Source organism: Salmo salar, chromosome ssa08, assembly GCF_905237065.1.
Source record: "Salmo salar chromosome ssa08, Ssal_v3.1, whole genome shotgun sequence".
Lineage (NCBI taxonomy): Eukaryota > Metazoa > Chordata > Actinopteri > Salmoniformes > Salmonidae > Salmo > Salmo salar.
The window spans coordinates 4,134,020-4,153,914 of NC_059449.1; the positions used below are offsets into that span (position 1 = coordinate 4,134,020).

The 19,895-nt window shown below is 47.9% G+C and overlaps 1 protein-coding gene across 7 annotated transcripts in view; it reads right to left on the minus strand.

Moving 5' to 3' along the window:
* The window catches only part of LOC106609968 (SLAM family member 5), a 45,423-nt gene that overhangs the window by 11,314 nt on the left and 14,214 nt on the right, over nucleotides 1-19,895 (minus strand). For 5 of the 7 annotated variants that reach the window (XM_045722653.1, XM_045722658.1, XM_045722655.1 and 2 more), the window contains one exon: nucleotides 18,327-18,422. In XM_045722653.1, coding sequence (XP_045578609.1) covers nucleotides 18,327-18,422 — 96 coding nt within the window. Of the gene's footprint in view, nucleotides 1-18,326; nucleotides 18,423-18,520; nucleotides 18,803-19,895 lie in introns of those variants that run through there. The other 2 variants (XM_045722654.1, XM_014209046.2) reach the window with 2 other exon arrangements.

Sequence of the window (19,895 nt, forward strand, 5' to 3'; positions counted from 1 at the left end):
TTGTTGTTTACATTAACAAAATCGCCTTGTCTATAAAAAATATGTGCCTGCACTTGTATGCCGATGATACTGTTGTGGATGTTATTGCTGTAACAACAGTTGTCATGGAGAGAAGACCAAGGCGCAGCAGGTATGTGAATACTCATATTTAATTTCAAAAAAGGAGTAAAGCATCCACTTGACAAAACAATAAAGGTGACAACAGCAACAGTTCTGCAGGCTATTAAACGCAGTGCAAAAACAACCACCCACAACCCCAAAGAAAAACACACACACCTATATAGGACTGCCAATCAAAGGCAACTCAACACACCTGCCTTCAATTGGAAGTCCCAATCAACAACACAAAAACTGCCAATTGCCCCCATGGTTGACCAGGCTCTATCTGAACTACAGTCTGCCTTCATTTTATTACAGAAAAACGTTATTGACCTGAAATTAGTATTGAATGCAGGTAAAACTACGTACAGTGCCTTCGGAAAGTATTCAGACCCCTTGATTATTTCCACATTTTGTTGCGTTACAGCCTTATTCTAAAATGGATTAAAGAAACTATTTCCTGTCACTTAGGGCAGGAGGAAGGAGTAGAGTCAAATGCAGGAGATATCGTCCAGTAGCTCGAAGTTTATTCACACCCAAACACTAGGTGATCAAAAGGCACTGGGAGTGCACAATACCCAAAAGGGAAACAGGTAATCCATAAAGGGAAAATCACGCACGGGGCGCAGCCCGGCGAGAAAATAAATCCTCCAATATAAAAACGATAGAGAAGACACGCCACAGTGTAAACCCGCTGACAAACAAACAATCCCGCACAACACACAACCCCAAAGGAACAAACTAAATACCCCCCCACTAATGACAGAAATGACAACAGGTGCGGACCTAGACAGACAAAACACAATAAACACAGATCGGCGGCAGCTAGTAGACCGGCGACGACGACCGGTCTGAGCCCCGCCCGGCCGAGGAGGGGCACCATTTTCTGTGGATACTGTGACAGTACCCCTCCCCTGACGCGCGGCTCCCGCAGCGCGCCGACGCCGGCCTCGGGGACGACCCGGAGGGCGAGGCGCCGGCCGGATCGGACGGAGACGATGGAACTCCTGGAGCATAGTGGGATCCAAAATGTCCTCCAACGGAACCCAGCACCTCTCCTCCGGGCCGTACCCCTCCCAGTCCACGAGGTACTGCAGGCCCCCTACCCGACGTTGGGAGTCCAGGATGGCCCGGACTGTGTACGCCGGGGCCCCCCCGATGTCCAGGGGGGGCGGAGGGACCTCCCGCACCTCAGCGTCCTGCAGTGGACCAGCTACCACCGGCCTGAGGAGAGACACATGAAACGAGGGGTTAATGCGGTAATATGAAGGGAGTTGTAACCTATAACACACCTCGTTTATTCTCCTCAGGACTTTGAACGGCCCCACAAATCGCAGACCCAGCTTCTGGCAGGGCAGGCGGAGGGGCAGGTTGAGGGTCGAGAGCCAGACTCTATCCCCTGGATTGTATACGGGAGCCTCACTGCGGCGGCGGTCAGCGCTCTCCTTCTGTCGCCCGATGGCCCGCTTCAGGCCCTCCTGGACAGCCCTCCAGGTCTCCTGAGAGCGCTGTACCCATTCCTCCACCGCAGGAGCCTCCGTCTGGCTCTGCTGCCAAGGCACCAGGACCGGCTGATAACCTAATACAACTTGAAAAGGTGACAAGTTAGTGGAGGAGTGGCGTTGAGAGTTCTGGGCCATCTCGGCCCATGGCACGAACCTCGACCACTCCCCTGGCCGGTCCTGGCAATATGACCGCATAAACCTGCTCACATCCTGGTTGATGCGTTCTACCTGCCCATTAGTCTCGGGGTGAAAACCCGAGGTCAGGCTGACCGAGACCCCCAGCCTCTCCATAAACGACCTCCACACTCTGGAGGTGAACTGGGGACCTCGAGCAGATACGATGTCCTCGGGCACCCCGTAGTGCCGGAAGATAGGGCCTCCGCGGTCTGTAGGGCCGTAGGAAGACCGGGCAACGGGAGCAGACGGCAGGACTTCGAGAAACGATCCACAACAACCAGGATCGTCGTGTTCCCCTGAGATGGCGGGAGATCCGTTAGGAAATCCACCGAGAGGTGAGACCAAGGTCGCTGTGGAACGGGGAGGGGCTGTAGTTTCCCTCGAGGCAGGTGCCTAGGAGCCTTGCACTGGGCGCACACTGAACAGGAAGAGACATAGTGTCTTACATCCTCAGCCAAGGTGGGCCACCAGTACTTCCCTTTCAGGCCTCGCACTGTCCGTTCCACCCCAGGATGACCCGAGGAGGGTAAAGTGTGGGCCCATGGGATCAGGCGATCGCAAACACCAAGCGGAACGAACCTCAGACCTGCGGGACATTGAGGCGGAATGGGTTCTGACTGAACCGCCCGCTCGATGTCCGCATCCACCTCCCATACTACCGACGCCACTAGACAGGACGCAGGGAGTATGGGAGCGGGATTGATGGTCCTCTCCTCGGTGTCATAGAGACGCGACAGTGCGTCGGTCTTCCGGTTCCGAGAACCCGGAATGTATGAAAGGGTGAACTGGAACCTAGTAAAGAACATAGCCCACCTGGCTTGACAAGGATTCAGTCTCCTCGCTGCCCGGATGTACTCCAGGTTACGGTGGTCGGTCCAGATGAGAAAAGGGTGACGTGCCCCCTCAAGCCAATGTCTCCACACTGTCAAAGCCTTGACCACGGCTAACAACTCCCTGTCCCCCACATCGTAGTTGCGCTCCGCCGGGCTTAGCTTCCTAGAAAAGAAAGCGCAGGGGCGGAGCTTCAGAGGAGCGCCCGAACGCTGTGACAGAACTGCTCCTACCCCAGCTTCGGACGCGTCCACCTCCACTACGAATGGCAAAGAGGGATCCGGATGCGCCAGCACCGGAGCGTCAGTAAACAAAACCTTCAGATGACGGAAGGCCCTGTCCGCCTCCGCCGACCACCGCAGCCACACCGGACCCCCCTTCAGCAGTGAGGTAATGGGAGCTGCCACCTGACCAAAACCCCGGATAAACCTCCGGTAATAATTGGCGAACCCCAAAAACCTTTGCACCTCCTTCACCGTGGTAGGGGTAGGCCAATTACGCACAGCCGTAACGCGGTCACATTCCATCACCACCCCTGTGGTGGAAATGCGATATCCTAGGAAAGAGACGGCTCGTCTAGAGAACTCACATTTCTCAGCCTTGACGTATAGGTTATGCTCCAGCAGCCGCCCAAGCACTCTGCGCACCAAATCCACATGCTTGGCGCGGGTGGCGGAGTAGATCGAGATGTCATCGATGTACACCACCACCCCCTGTCCGAGCATGTCTCGGAGAACCTCGTCCACAAAGGATTGGAAGACAGCGGGAGCATTTTTTAGCCCATACGGCATGACGAGGTACTCATAATGGCCAGATGTGGTACTAAATGCGATTTTCCACTCATCTCCCCCTTGGATACGCACCAGATTATACGCACTCCTGAGATCTAGTTTGGTGAAGAAGCGTGCCCCGTGGAATGACTCCACTGCCGTAGCAATGAGAGGTAGTGGGTAACTGAACCCCACTGTGATGGAATTTAGACCTCTATAGTCAATGCACGGGCGCAGGCCTCCCTCCTTCACAAAAAAGAAACTTGAGGAGACGGGTGATTTAGATGGCCGTATGTATCCCTGTCTCAAGGACTCCGCGACGTATGTCTCCATAGCTACTGTCTCCTCCTGAGACAGAGGATACAAATGACTCCTAGGAAGGACCGCGTCAGCTTGGAGGTTTATCGCACAATCCCCCTGTCGATGGGGTGGTAATTGAGTCGCCTTCGTTTTACTGAAGGCGATAGCCAAATCGGCATATTCAGAAGGAATGTGCACGGTAGAGACTTGGTCTGGACTCTCCACCGTGGTTGCACCGATGGAAACTCCTACACACCTACCTGAGCACTCCCTTGACCACCCCTTAAGAGCCCTCTGTCTCCACGAAATCTGAGGGTTGTGAGTGGCTAGCCAGGGGAGTCCCAGTACCACCGGAAACGCCGGGGAGTCGATGAGGTATAGGCTGATACGTTTCACATGACCCCCCCACGTCATCATAACCAGTGGCACAGTAACCTCCCCCACTTGGCCGGACCCTAGCGGTCGACTATCTAGGGCGTGCACAGGGAAGGGGTGGTCCAGCTGAACCAGGGGAATCCCTAACCTATTAGCGACCCCACGGTCCATAAAACTCCCAGCTGCACCTGAATCGACTAGTGCCTTATACTGGGAGTGAGGGAAAAAAATAAAATAAAACATAAAAAAATAAAAATCGGGAAAACAAACAGAAGTGTACATGTGGTCGACAGGGGGCTCTGGGTGTGTCTGGTGCTGACACACCTGGGGGGGTCGATGGAGTGCTCTGCCTGCCCTCCGGACTCCTGGGGGGACCCCTCCAGCACTGGTCCGCAGTGTGTCCTCTGCGTCCACAGTGGGTGCAGCAGAGGCCCCCCCCTCCGGTCTTCCTTGGAGCAGCTCCTCCCATCTCCATGGGCAGTGGAGCAGGAGGGCTGGGAGGTGGAATGAACAGACCCCGACTAGAATGTCCCCGGGTAGCCAGTAGGTGGTCCAGCCTGATGGATAAATCCACCAGCTGGTCGAGGGTGATGGCGTGGTCCCTACAAGCCAGCTCCCGACGGACATCCTCATTTAGACTGCAGCGATAGTGATCCATCAGGGCCCGCTCATTCCACCCCGATCCCGCGGCGAGAGTCCGGAACTCCAAGGCGAAGTCCTGAGCGCTCCTCGTCCCCTGTCTCAAATGAAACAGTCTCTCACCCGCCGCCTTGCCCTCCGGGGGATGATCGAATACCGCCTGGAAGCGACGGGTGAACTCCGGGTAGTCGCCCCGAGCCGAGTCTGGGCCCTCCCAAACCGCGTTTGCCCATTCCAGGGCTCTACCCGTAAGACAGGAGACAAGGACGCTCACTTTCTCCTCGTCGGAGGGAGAGGGGCGGACGGTCGCCAGGTACAGTTCGATCTGGAGTAAGAACCCCTTACACCCAGCGGCCGTCCCATCAAATTCCCTCAGTGGCGTAATCCGAATCCCACTCGAGCCCACTTCAGGGGGTGTCGGTAGGGGCGCCAGCTGAGCCACTGGAGCTGGTCTGGTGGAGGAGGTACCTCTCTCCCAGCTCTCCAGTCGGGTCAGTACTTGGTCCATCGCCGAGCCTAGGTGGTGGAGGAGGCTGGCGTGCTGCGACACCTGCTCAGCTACTGAAGTTGCTTCGGGTCCTGCTGACTCCATAATAATTGGTGCGGGATTCTGTCACGGGTACTTAGGGCAGGAGGAAGGAGTAGAGTCAAATGCAAGAGATATCGTCCAGTAGCTCGAAGTTTATTCACACCCAAACACTAGGTGATCAAAAGGCACTGGGAGTGCACAATACCCAAAAGGGAAACAGGTAATCCATAAAGGGAAAATCACGCACGGGGCGCAGCCCGGCGAGAAAATAAATCCTCCAATATAAAAACGATAGAGAAGACACGCCACAGTGTAAACCCGCTGACAAACAAACAATCCCGCACAACACACAACCCCAAAGGAACAAACTAAATACCCCCCCACTAATGACAGAAATGACAACAGGTGCGGACCTAGACAGACAAAACACAATAAACACAGATCGGCGGCAGCTAGTAGACCGGCGACGACGACCGGTCTGAGCCCCGCCCGGCCGAGGAGGGGCACCATTTTCTGTGGATACTGTGACAATTTCCTAAGCAATCTACACACAATACCACATAATGACAAAGTGGAAACAGGTTTGTGGTAATTTTTGCACATTTATTAAAAGTAAAAAACAGAAATACCTTATTTACATAAGTATTCAGACCCTATGCTATGAGACTCGAAATTGAGCTCAGGTCCATCCTGTTTCCATTGATCATCCTTGAGATGTTTCTCCAACTTGATTGGAGTCCACCTGTGGTAAATTCAATAGATTGGACATGATTTGGAAAGGCACACACCTGTCAATATAAGGTCCCACAGTTGACAGTGCATGTCAGAGCAATAACCAAGCCATGAGGTTGAAGGAATTGTCCGTAGAGCTCCGAGACAGGATTATGTTGAGGCACAGATCCGGGGAAGGTTACCAACATTTTTCTGCAGAATTGAAGGTCCCCAAGAACACAATGGCCTCCATCATTCTTAAATGGAAGAAGTGTGGAACCACCAAGATTCTTCCTAGAGCTGGCTGCCTCGCCAAATTGAGCAATTGGGGGAGAAGGGCCTTGGTCAGCTAGGTGACCAAGAACCCGATGATTACTCTGACAGAGCTCTAGAATTCCTCTGTGGAGATGGGAGAACCTTCCAAAAGAACAGCCATCTCTGCAGCACTCCACCAATTAGGCCTTTATGGTAGAGTGGCCAGACAGAAGCCACTCCTCAGTAAATGGTACCTGACAGCCCGCTTGGAGTTTGCCAAAAGGCAACTAAAGACTCAGACCATGAGAAACAAGATTTTCTGGTTGGACTATTTTGCTTGAATTCCAAGTGCCACGTCTGGATACAACCTGGCACCATCCCTATGGTGAAGCATGGTGGTGGCAGTATCATGCTGTGGGGATGTTTTTCAGCGGCAGAGAATGGGAGACTAGTCAGGATCGAGGGAAAGATGAACGGAGCAAAGTACAGACATATGAAATCCTTGATGAAAACCTGCTCCAGAGGGCTCTGGACCTCGGACTGGGGTGAAGGTTCACCTTCCAACAGGACGACTGTAAGTACACAGCAAAGACAAAGCAGGAGTGGCTTCGGGACAAGTCTCTGAATGTCCTTGAGTGGCCCAGCCAGAGCCCAGACTTGAACCCGATCGAACATCTCTGGAGAGACCTGAAAATAGCTGTGCAGCAATGCTCCCCATCCAACCTGACAGAGCTTGAGAGGATCTGCAGAGAAGAGCGGGAGAAACTCCCCAAATACAGGTGCTATCACGTTTCAGGAGAAGACCCAGATGCAGACAGTGTCAAAGTAACAAAAGTTAATTACTAGGACAGGGGGCAGGCAAAATGACAGGTCAAGGGTCTTTTAAAAAGCGTTTATGAGCTCGTTAAGAAGCCGAGAATAAAAATGAGCTCTTTCATAGAAATAGGTCCTGCCTCTCAATAAATAGGATAAAGCAGATTATTCAGTCGACGTTCCTATCGGTCCTAGACTATGGCGAAATCATCGATTTCAACACAGCTGCTACTTCATTAAAGTCGTTAGATGCGGTTTATCATAGCGCACTGCGCTTTATTACAGGCAACAATTTTAGCAGTCAACACTGCATTCTTTACAAGAAAGTTGATTGGCCCTCTGATATCACGTAGGCCCTCTGATATGATTACTAAACTTTAGACATACGAGTTACCGCACCAGGTCTCAGGGATGGCTAACCCTGGAAATTCCTTTGGTCTCTGCTGCGTTAGCTAAAACAGCTTTTAGCTTTTTTGCACCTTATTTGTGGAACAATCTTCAAAATGTTCTGAAATATTATGTTTTGGTGCCTCTAGGCCAATTCAGAAAGCTGATTGAGGACCTTTTTACTGATGAATGTCTTTATTTTTTTCTTTCTTTCTGCTTGCATTTTTCTTTTCCTGTGTGTATTTTCTGTAATTTATGTAATTCAGGGCTCACCTGTAAAAGAGACAGAATTACTTTCCCATTGTTCCTCAAATGCAGTGTATGATAAACCATTTTCTAGCTCTGTGTCTCTAATTTTATCAAATGAAAAAAACAATTTCAAATTTTGCTACATAGGACAGAATCAAGGTCCTATGTAGGACCGAATAAAGGCCTATAGGCCAACGGCCGAGACAATAAGAAGACATAATAACAGATATACCGTAATTTCCGGACTATAAGCTGCTACTTTTTCCCCACGCTTTGAACCTCGCGGCTTAAACAATGATGCAGCTAATATGGATTTTTCCCGCTTTCAAATAAAAAAATAAAAAAATAAAAAAACACATTCTGTGACGTGCTCAGTTTTTTGGCGGCATGAAGCTTTCATTAGACCAATGAAATTGCCGAACGGGTTAAGGTCAAACAACTTTTTTGTTTACTGTTTAGATTAAATCGAGCGCGCTCAAACTTCCCATCATTCTGATTACGGTAGTCATTTTGTCACCCTCATCATGGCAAAGACACGGAGAAATGCATATGATGCAGCTTTCAAGTTGAAGGCGATTGATCTGGCTGTTGGAAAAGGAAATAGAGCTGCTGCACGGGAGCTTGGTCTGGAGCAATGACTTTCTTGGTGTAGGCTACTGTTTACTGCTACTGTTTAATTTAAAAAAAATGTTACAAGCCGTGTTTCGTTAAAGCCTATTTATTTTAGTTACAAGCCGTGTTTCGTTAACGCCTGGGTAAATTTGTTTCAATGTACCGGTAGGCACCTGCGGCTTACAGACATGTGCGGCTTATTTATGTTCAAAATAAGAATTTTTAAAAATTCAGTGGGTGCGGCTTATATTCAGGTGCGCTCAATAGTCCGGAAATTACGGTATTCAACCACACCTTTTGTTTCATCACAAAACCGGAGAGCAACATCTGTCAGGTGAAGTCCACAAAACATATTACATGTAACAAACAGTTACATGACCTACAGCATGGTCAAGCAAGTTAATATTTCCGACATTTTCGGACTACTAAACAACTATTTATTTAGAACTACAGAGAGTTACCACAAGTCACACTTAAACACTTAAAGCTGTTTTACCTCATTTCGATCAGCATGTTAAATGCGCAACCAGGGGGGGGACTCTAGACCACCTTTACTCCACACACAGAGATGCGTACAACCTCTCCCTTGCCGTCCATTTGGCAAATCTGACCATAATTCTATCCTCCTGATTCCTGCTTACAAGCAAAAATTTAAGCAGGAAGCACCGGTGACTCGGTCAATAAAAAAGTGGTCAGATGAAGCAAATGCTAAGCTACAGGACTGTTTTGCTAGCACAGACTGGAATAGGTTCTGGGATTTTTCCGATGGCATTGAGGAGTACACCACATCAGTCATTGGCTTCATCAATAACTGCATCAATGACGTTGTCTCCATAGTGACTGTACGTACATACCCCAACCAGAAGCCATGGATTACAGGCAACATCCGCACTGAGCTAAAGGGTAGAGCTGCCAGTTTCAAGAAGGTTATAAGAAATCTCTGATGAACCATCAAACAGGCAAAACATCAATACAGGACTAAGATCGAATCGTACTACACTGGCTTCGACGCTCGTCAGATGTGGCAGGGCTTGCACACTATGCCAGACTACAAAGGGAAGCACAGCTGAGAGCTGCCCAGTGACACAAGCCTACCAGACAAGCTAAATTACTTCTATGCTAGCTTTGAGGCAAGTAACACTGAAACATGCATGAGAGCATCAGCTGTTCCGGACGACTGTGTGATCACGCTCTCCGCAGCCGATGTGAGTAAGACCTAAACAGGTAAACATTCACAAGGCCACAGGGCCAGATGGATTACCAGGACGTGTACTCCGAGCATGCGCTGACCAACTGGCAAGTGTCTTCACTGACATTTTCAACCTGTCCCTGTTTGAGTCTGTAATACCAACATGTTACAAGCAGAACACCATAGTCACTGTGCCCAAGAACACTAAGGTAACCTGCCTAAATGATTACCGACCCGAAGCAGTCACGTATGTAGCCATGAAGTGCTTTGAAAGGCTGGTCATGGCTCACATCAACACCATTATCCCAGAAACCCTAGACCCACTTCAGTTTATGTACTGCCCTAACAGATCCGCAGATGATGCCATCTCTATTGCACTCCACACTGCCCTTTCACACCTGGACAAAAGAAACACCTATGTGAGAATGCTATTCATTGACTACATCTCAGCGTTCAACACCATAGTGCCCTCAAAGCTCATCACTAAGCTAAGGACCCTGGGACTAAACACCTCCCTCTGCAACTGGATACTGAACTTCCTGACAGTGGTAAGGATAGGTAACAACACATCCGCCACTCTGATCCTCAACATGGGGGCCCCTCAGGGTTGCATGCTCAGTCCCCTCCTGTACTCCCTGTTCACTCATGACTGCATGGCCAGGCATGACTCCAACACCATCATTAAGTTTGCTGATGACACAACAGTGGTCGGCCTGATTACCGACAACGATGAGACATCCTATAGGGAGGAGGTCAATGACCTGGCCGTGTGGTGCCAGGACAACAACCTCTCCCTCGACATGATCAAGACAAAGGAGATGATTGTGGACTACAGGAAAAGGAAGACCCGAGTGCGCCCCCATTCTCATGGAGAGGGCTATAGTGGAGCAGGTTGAGAGCTTCAAGTTCCTTGGTGTTCACATCACCAACAAACTAACATGGTCCAAGCACACCAAGACAGTCGTGAAGAGGGCACGACAAAACCTATTCCTCCTCAGGAGACTGAAAAGATTTTGCATGGGTCCTCAGAAGGTTGTACAGCTGCTCCATCGAGAGCATCCTGACAGGTTGCATCACTGCCTGGTATGCCAAATGCTCGGCCTCCGACCGCAAGGCACTACAGAGTGTAGTACGTACGGCCCAGTACATCACTGGGGCCAAGCTTCCTGCCATCCAGGACCTCTATACCAGGTGGTGTCAGAGGAAGGCCCTAAAAATTGTCAAAGACTCCAGCCAACCTAGTCATAGACTGTTCTCTCTGCCACTGCACAGCAAGCGATACCGGAGCGCCAAGTCTAGGTCCAAGAGGCTTCTAAACAGCTTCTACCTCCAAGCCATAAGACTCCTGAACATCTAATCAAATGGCTACCCAGACTATTTGTATGGCCCCCCTCTTTTTTTGCGCTGCTGTAACACTTATTATCTATACATAGTCACTTTAATAACTCTACCTACATGTACATATTACCTCAATTACCTTGACTAACCGGTGCCCCAGCACATTGACCCCCGCACATGCTCTTTAATTATTTGCTACTTTTATTTCTTAGATATTTATCTTAAAACTGCATTGTTGGTTAAGGGCTTGTAAGTAAGCATTTCACTGTAAGGTGTTGTATTTGGCACATGTGACAAATACAATTTGATGTGAAGTCCCAAAGAAAACAGGCGCTTCCTCCCTTATTCCAGCCCCATATCAGCGTCGACATTTCAACATCTATTCATCTACAGTTGAAGTCAGAAGTTTACATACACCTTAGCCAACTAGATTTAAACTCCGTTTTTCACAATTTCTGACATTTAATCTGAATAAAAAGTCCCTGTCTTAGGTCAGTTTGGATCACCACTTTATTTTAAGACTGTGAAAGATCAGAATAATGGTTGAGTGAATGGTTTATTTCAGCTTTTATTTCTTTCATCACATTCCCAGTGGGTCAGAAGTTTACATACACTCAATTAATATTTGGTAGCATTGCCTTTAAATTGTTTAACTTGGGTCAAACGTGTCGGGTAATCTTCCATAAGCTTCCCACAATAAATTGGGTGAATTGTGGCCCATTCCTCCTGACAGAGCTGGAGTAACTGAGTCAGGTTTGTAGGCCTTCTTGCTCGCACACACTTTTTCAGTTCTGCCCACACATTTTCTATAGCATTGAGGTCAGGGCTTTGTGATGGCCACTCCAATACCTTGACTTTGTTGTCCTTAAGCTATTTTGCTACAACTTTGGAAGTATGCTTGGGGTCATTGTCCATTTGGAAGACCCATTTGCGACCAAGCTTTAACTTCCTGACTGATGTCTTGAGATGTTGCGTCAATATATGCACATAATTTTCCTCCCTCATGATGCCATCTATTTTGTGAAGTGCACCAGTCCCTCCTGCAGCAAAGCACCCCCACAACGATGCTGCCACCCCCATGCTTCACGGTTGAGATGGTGTTCTTCGGCTTGCAAGCCTCCCACTTTGTTCCTCCTAACATGATGGTCATTATGGCCAAACAGTTCTATTTTTGTTTCATCAGACCAGAGAACATTGCTCCAAAAAGTACGATCTTTGTCCCCATGTGCAGGTACAAACGTAGTCTGGCTTTTTTTATTGTCACGTCCTGACCAGAAAATGAGTTATTTGTTATTATTGTTTGGTCAGGACGTGGCAGGGGGTATTTGTTTTATATGGTTCGGGGTGTGTGTTTATGTAGAGGGGTGTTTGATTTATGTATTCCGGGGTTTTGGTCTATGTTTGTATATTTCTACGTCTGTTCTAGGGTGTTTAATTCTATGTTTAGGTATTTGGGATTGGGGCCTTCAATTGGAGGCAGCTGTTTATCGTTGCCTCTGATTGAAGGTCCTATAATTAGGAGTATGTTTGTTTTGGGAATGGTGGGAGGTTGTTCTTTGTACTTCCGTGTGAGCCTACAAGACTGTTCGTTCGTTTATTGTTTTGTTTATTAGTCGTGTTCTCAATAAAAGTTAAGATGAGCACTCAACCCGCTGCGCCTTGGTCCATTCACTACGACGACCGTAACAGAACCTCCCACCAACCACGGACCAAGCAGCGGGCCCAGGAGGAGGAAGGATCCTGGGCCAGGGAGAAAAGGGAGTGGAGGACATCTTGGACATGGGAGGAGATAATGGCAGGGGACAAGACCTTGCCATGGAGACAGGTGGAGACAGCAAGAGAGGACCGGCGAAGGTGGAACGAAGACCGGGACTGTTACAGTGGTACACGGTTGGCGTTTAAGCCTGAGAGGCAGCCCCAAGGCACACGGGTAGATTGGCTGGGCCAGGATTAAGCACCAAGCCAACTCCCCGTGCTTATTGGAGGCAGCCTATTACTGGTCAGGTCCCGTGCTTTGTAGTGATGCTCACGGCGTCGAGGCCAAGTGTTCACAGGCCGGTGTGCACGGTGCAAGCGCCCGCATTTGCCAGGGGGAAGCGGGCATCCAGCCAGTAAGGGTGGAGCCAGTACTGCGCTCAAGACCGCCAGTGCGTCTTCACGGCCCAGTGTAACCTGTTCCCGCTCCTCGCACTAGCCTTGAGGTGCGTGTCTCCAGTCTGACACTTCCAGCACCAGCCCCACGCACTAGGCTTCCAGTGCATCAGCCCAGTCCAGTACGTCCTGTTCCTGCTCCTCGCACTAGCCTTGGGGTGCGTGTCTCCAGTCTGGTACCTCCACTACCAGCCCCACGCACCAGGCCTCCAGTGCGTCAGCCCAGTCCAGCTCATCCTGCTCCTGTTCCTCGCACTAGCCCTGTGGTGTGTGTCCTTAGTCTGGCGCGCCCTAAGCCAGCCCCACGCACCAGGCCTCCAGTGCGTCAGCCCAGTCCCGAGCTTCCGACGACAGTACCTCGTCCAGAGTGTCCGGCAACAGTGCCTCGTCCAGAACTTCCAGCAACAGTGCCTCGTCCAGAGCTTCCGGCGACAGTGCCCCGTAGAGAGACGGCCCACTGTCCGGAACCAAGAGAGACGGCCCACTGTCCGGAACCAAGAGGACGCCTACTCCGGAACCGAGTGAGACGGCCTACAGTCCGGAACCGAGAGAGACGGCCTACAGTCCGGAACCGAGAGAGTCGCCCTACAGTCCGGAGCTCCCAGAGTCGCCCCTACAGTCCGGAGCTCCCAGAGTCGCCCTACAGTCCGGAGCTCCCAGAGTCGCCCCTACAGTCCGGAGCTCCCAGAGTACAGCCCAGGGTCTACAGTGACATGCTTCAGGCCGAGGTATTCGGTAGGGGTGGACTGGTCAGGTAGGGGACTAAGGCCTGAGCCTGAGCCACCTCCACTGTAGGAGGTTTGGGGAGGGGGGGTGTAGCACGGGAGCCGTCGGTGACGGCAGCCACCCTCCCTTCCCTCCCTTTAATTTAGGGGTTCTTTTTGTAGATATTTTTTGTTGTCAGGTGCATCCGGCGTCTGCACCTTTGGGGGGTACTGTCACGTCCTGACCAGAAAAGGGGTTATTTGTTATTATTGTTTGGTCAGGACGTGGCAGGGGGTATTTGTTTTATATGGTTTGGGGTGTGTGTTTATGTAGAGGGGTGTTTGATTTATGTATTCCGGGGTTTTGGTCTATGTTCTATGTTTGTATATTTCTATGTCTGTTCTAGGGTGTTTAATTCTATGTTTAGGTATTTGGGATTGGGGCCTTCAATTGGAGGCAGCTGTTTATTGTTGCCTCTGATTGAAGGTCCTATAATTAGGAGTATGTTTGTTTTGGGAATGGTGGGAGGTTGTTCTTTGTACTGCTGTGTGAGCCTACAAGACTGTTCGTTCATTTATTAGTCGTGTTCTCAATAAAAGTTAAGATGAGCACTCACTCACTACGACGAACGTGACATTTATGGCGGTTTTGGAGCAGTGGCTTCTTCCTTGCTAAGCGGCCTTTCAGGTTATGTCAATATATGACTCGTTTTCCTATAGATACTTTTGTACCCGTTTCCTCCAGCATCTTCACAAGGTCCTTTGCTGTTGTTCTGGGATTGATTTGCCCTTTTCGCACCAAAGTACGTTAATCTCTAGGAGACAGAACACGTCTCCTTCCTGAACGGTATGATGGCTGCGTGGTCCCGTTGTGCTTATACTTGCGTACTATTGTTTGTACAGATGAACGAGGTACCTTCAGGCATTTGGAAGGATGATCCAAGGATGAACCAGACTTGTGGAGGTCTACAATTTGTTTTCTGAGGTCTTGGCTGATTTCTTTTGATTTTCCCATGATGTCAAGCAAAGAGGCACTGAGTTTGAAGGTAGGCTTTGAAATACATCCACAGGTACACCTCCAATTGACTGAAATGATGTCAATTAGCCTATCAGAAGCTTCTAAAGCCATGACATCATTTTCTGGAATTTTCCAAGCTGTTTAAAGGCACAGTCAACTTAGTGTGTAACCTTCTCACCCACTGGAATTGTGATACAGTGAGTTATAAGTGAAATAATCTGTCTGTAAACAATTGTTGGAAAAATTACTTGTGTCATGCACAAAGTAGATGTCCTAACCGACTTGCCAAAACTATAGTTTGTTAACAAGACATTTGGGGAGTGGTTGAAAAACGAGTTTTAATGACTCCAACCTAAGTGTATGTAAACTTCCGACTTCAACTGTATGCTTAGTCTAATACAGTGAAACCTAAAAGATATAAAACAACTATTTAGTCCAATCAACGTAAGCTACATATGATGTGGCAGTCCATGTTACTGATTTCTGTGTGTGTGTGTGCGTGAAAACATGTTGACGCACCTTACTTGTAGAGAAGCGCCAATGCCGCCATCCTCCATTTTGTAAACGGTCTATGACTCTGTCATACAGTAGGCTAGACGCTTTTAGTTTTGGTTGTTCTAGGCTACCTGGCTAAAACGCTTGCTGGCTAGCCTAACTTCCCTTCATTGGAAACGATGCGCCAGGCCAGCTAATTGGCGTTAGCCTATAGTAGGTCTATATGCCTACTACATCTAGATAGCTACATGTTGAACTTCCATCCTCTCAGGCCAGGAGCACAACGTATGAATTTATGGTTGGATCAGAATTGCCGTTATAATCATTGGCCAGTACTGAGAATGAAGTAAAACAACAAGTCCTAATCCCTATCTACATCCATGGCTAATTTTGGAAAGGGCTGATTTTAGCTAGCTAGCCACCGGAGGACAAAGACATAACGAGATGCAACAACTGAAGTTCTCTCAATGACGTTTGGCACCGAGACAAAAGATGGGCCTATATTATTTTGTTTCTTTTATTCTTGGTTATTCTTTTGAGGAAGCTTGTCTACCCTTTGCATCCATGAATACACACCCTTGCATATTCTACAAAAATTAATTGGTAGCTGATTAGTATGCTGTTACATCAAACATTTATTTTACAATCTGCAATTAATTAATATCCAACTTTAATTAGGCTACTGAACAAGTAGGCCCCTAATTACACTATGTAGACAAAGGTATGTGAACACCCCTTCGATTTAGCCATTTCAGCCACACTCGTTGCTGACAGGTGTGTAAAATCGACACAGCCATACAATCTCCATAGACAAACAATGGCAGTAAAATTGCCTTACTGAAGAGCTCAGTGACGTTCAACGTGGAACGGTCATAGGGTGCCACCTTTCCAACAAGTCAGATCGTCAAATTTCTGCCCTGCTAGAGCTGCCCTGGTCAACTGTAAGTGCTGTTATTGTAAAGTGGAAACATCTAGGAGCAACAAAGGCTCAGCTGCGAAATGGTAGGCCTCACAAGCTCACAGAACGGGACCGCCTAGTGCTAAAGCGCATATTGTCTAAAAAGCGTCTGTCCTCAGTTGCAACACTCTCTATTGAGTTCCAAACTGCCTTTGGAAGTAACTTCAGCACAAAAACTGTTCGTTGGGAGGTTCATGAAATGGGTTTCCATGGCTGAGCAGCCGCACACAAGCCTAAGATCACCATGCGCAATGCCAAGCATCGGCTGGAGTGGTGTAAAGCTCTCCGACTCTGGAGCAGTGGAAACGCATTCTCTGGAGTGATGAATCACGCTTCACCATCTGGCAGTCCGACAGACAAATCTGGGTTTGACGGATGCCAGGAGAACGCTACCTGCTTGAATGCATAGTGCCAACTGTAAAATTTGGTGGAGGAGGAATAATGGTCTGGGGATGTTTTTCATGGTTCGAGCTAGACCCCTTTAGTTTCAGAGAAGGGAAATCTTAAACTACAGCATACAATGAAATTCTAGACAATTCTGTGCTTCCAACTTTGTGACAACAGTTTGGGGAAGGCCCTTTCCTGTTTGATCATAACAATGCCCCCCGTGCACAAAGCGAGGTCCATACAGAAATGATTTGTCAAGATCGTGTAGAAGAACTTGACTGGCCTTCACAGAGCCCTGACCTCAACAACACCGAACACCTTTGGGATGAATTGGAACGCCGACTGCAAGCCAGCCTAATCGCCCAATATCAGTGCCCGACCTCACTAATGCTCTTGTGACAGAATGGAAATAAGTCCCCGCAGAAATTTTCCAACATCTAGTGGGAAGCCTTCCCAGAAGAGTGAAGGCTGTTATAGCGGCAAAGGGGGGGGGGGGAACAACTCCATATTAATGCCCATGATTTTGGAATGAAATGTTCGACGAGCACGTGTCCACATACTTATGGCCATGTAGCGTAGCTCTTATTGCTCTTGAACGTCTTCATTCCCTACACAAAAAAACACCGTTTTTTCTGTCCCACGCTATGAAATTCATCATGCTACTGTGTCTCAAGATCAGTGACCAGACCATTACCTTTTTATTAACAAAGTACATCGCCTGTTCCAACGACCTGCCTCTCGCTCTTCAATCCATCTATGTGAAAGAACCACTGACCACGTAATCACAGGAAACCACCAACATTTCCTGTTTAGAGAAGAACAATCTAATGCACCATTCGAATGTTGCTTAATACCACTGAGTTTGAATGTTCATTTTACCTAATGACTTTTATACGTTGATATCCATGAAAGGATTTCTTCATTTTGGGGACGAAGCCATGTCCGTTGCCCTTCAATGATTCAACATGGTTGAGGGAATTCCCAAGTCCCAACACCATAAAGGTGCGTGTTTTACTATCACATCTATAATCATTAGGCACTATGAGTCAAAACAGTGAGGCTGTGAGCTCTGTCAGTTGGAAAAAAAGCAAATAGTAATGCAAATTTAGTTTCAAATGACTTGCTACAGTTTCTATCTCAGATATTATAAAAGGTTGTCAGCCTGTTGTTTCCAAAAGATCATTAATCTCTCATAAATTAGTCTATGCATCAAAGTATTACTCTGTAGTTGGTGTTTAGACCGCAAACTTTTATAGCCTCCACCTCTTTCTTCCCATGAAAGAGCTCTGTTAAACAACCTACTCTGTCATTATCTATCCCTTACTGTAAATATTTATCAAACGCTCAGACAGGATACAGGAGGATATGTCTCTAGAGAGAGAGGAATGTTATTTTGAGTCTTAGCAACAGGCTACACACTGTTTAAATGATTTACCCTTTACACATTTAATAAGGGGGGGGAATGCAATTTGGGGAATTACATTTACATTTTAGTCATTTAGCAGACGCTCTTATCCAGAGCGACTTACAGTAGTGAATGCATACATTTCATACATTTGTTTTTCCCGTACTGGTCTCCCGTGGGAATCGAAATCACAACCGTGGCGTTGCAAACACCATGCTCTACCAACTGAGCCACACGGGACATTTGGTCTGCGCTCCATGCACTACAGCTGCTAGCCTAGGCTCCCTTATCAGGAGCCACAACAAACGTACAAAAATACGTTTCTAAAGTTACTAATTAAAACATTGAACATTTTAAAACAAATAAAGTTTAGGCTACTTATCTATCATCTCCCACATACACAGTAAATCAGTAACAAAAGAAACATACCATCAGTGTCGAAATACAGCAGCATTAACGTCCATCCAAACAAATGGTTCATTGTTCTAAAGCTGGAGCTGTTCAGTGGTGTGCACTGTGAACAACCTGAAAGGTGTACAGAGGACAGAATAAACTCAACCAGACCCTCTGGGGTGTGTTCGTTTCTTAATAAATGGAAGCAAACAAAACAGGGAGGGACCTACCTGAATTTGTCCAATAGAACCTGTCGTTTTACTTGCACTAATTTGGACTAATGATTACACCCCGATCTCATCACCAGCCTGTTTCTCCCTCCGGTACTAGAGAGAGAAGATTGGTTGCCAACCCTGTCAGTAATCACAACATTGCCGTCAACATCACAACACCCTGTGGAGATGGAGGCCTTGGAGAACACGTATGTGTGAGAAATCATATAATCCATTATTGCCATCAGCTCATTAGACTACAATACCCATCGCTCTTGAGACGGGGAGCGGTTAGGAGATTTGTTGTGTAGTGATGAACCAGAGTAGTGTACTGTAGGTTGTTAAAGACCACCTTCTAGTGGACTAAATGTAGAATTTCGTTGTCAACTGTTTACAGTTTGCATCATCTTGTATGGTAGCCTTCTATGTTCTATTATGGTATATACGCTGAGTGTACAAAACATGAGGAAAACTTACTCTTTCCATGACATAGACTGACCAGGTGAATCCAGGTGAAAGCTATTATCCCTTATTGATGTCATGGTCACCTGTTAAATCCACTTCAATCAGTGTAGATGAAGGGGAGGAGACAGGTTAAAGAAGGATTTTTAAGCTTTGAGACAATTGAGACATGGATTGTGTATGTGTGCCATTCAGAGGGTGAATGGGTAAGACAAAAGATGTAAGTGCCTTTTAACTGGGTATGGTAGTAGGTGCCAGGTGCACCAGCTTGAGTGTGTCAAAAACTGCAATGCTGCTAGGTTTTTCACGCTCAACAGTTTCCTGTGTGTATCAAGAATGGTCCACCACCCAAAAGACATACAGCCAACTTGACGCAATTGTGGGAAGCGTTAGAGTCGACATGGGCCAGCGTCCCTGTGGAACACTTCGACACCTTGTAGAGTCCATGCCCCGGCGAGTTAATGCTGTTCTGATGGCAGGTGCAACTCAATATTAGGAAGGTGTTCCTAATGTTTTGTACACTCAGTGCCTTCAGAAAGTATTCATATTGTCACGTCCTGACCAGCAGAGGGTGTATTGTGTTAGTCTTGGTCAGGATGTGGCAGGTGGTTTGTGTTTGTTAAATGTTGTGTGGGTGATTGGGACTTCCAATTGAAGGCAGGTGTGTTGAGTTGCCTTTGATTGGAAGTCCTATATAGGTGTGTGTGTTTTTCTTTGGGGTTGTGGGTGGTTGTTTGTGTGCACTGCGTTGGTTTGAGCCTGCCACACTGTTACCGGTGTAAGTACTGTTTATTGTTTTTTTGTTCAGTTGGATGCTTTACATGTTTCCTTTAATAAACATGAGTGTCCACAATCCCGCTGCGCCTTGGTCCTCTTCTCTACATGACAACTTCTGTGACACATATCCATTGACTTATTCCACATTTTGTTG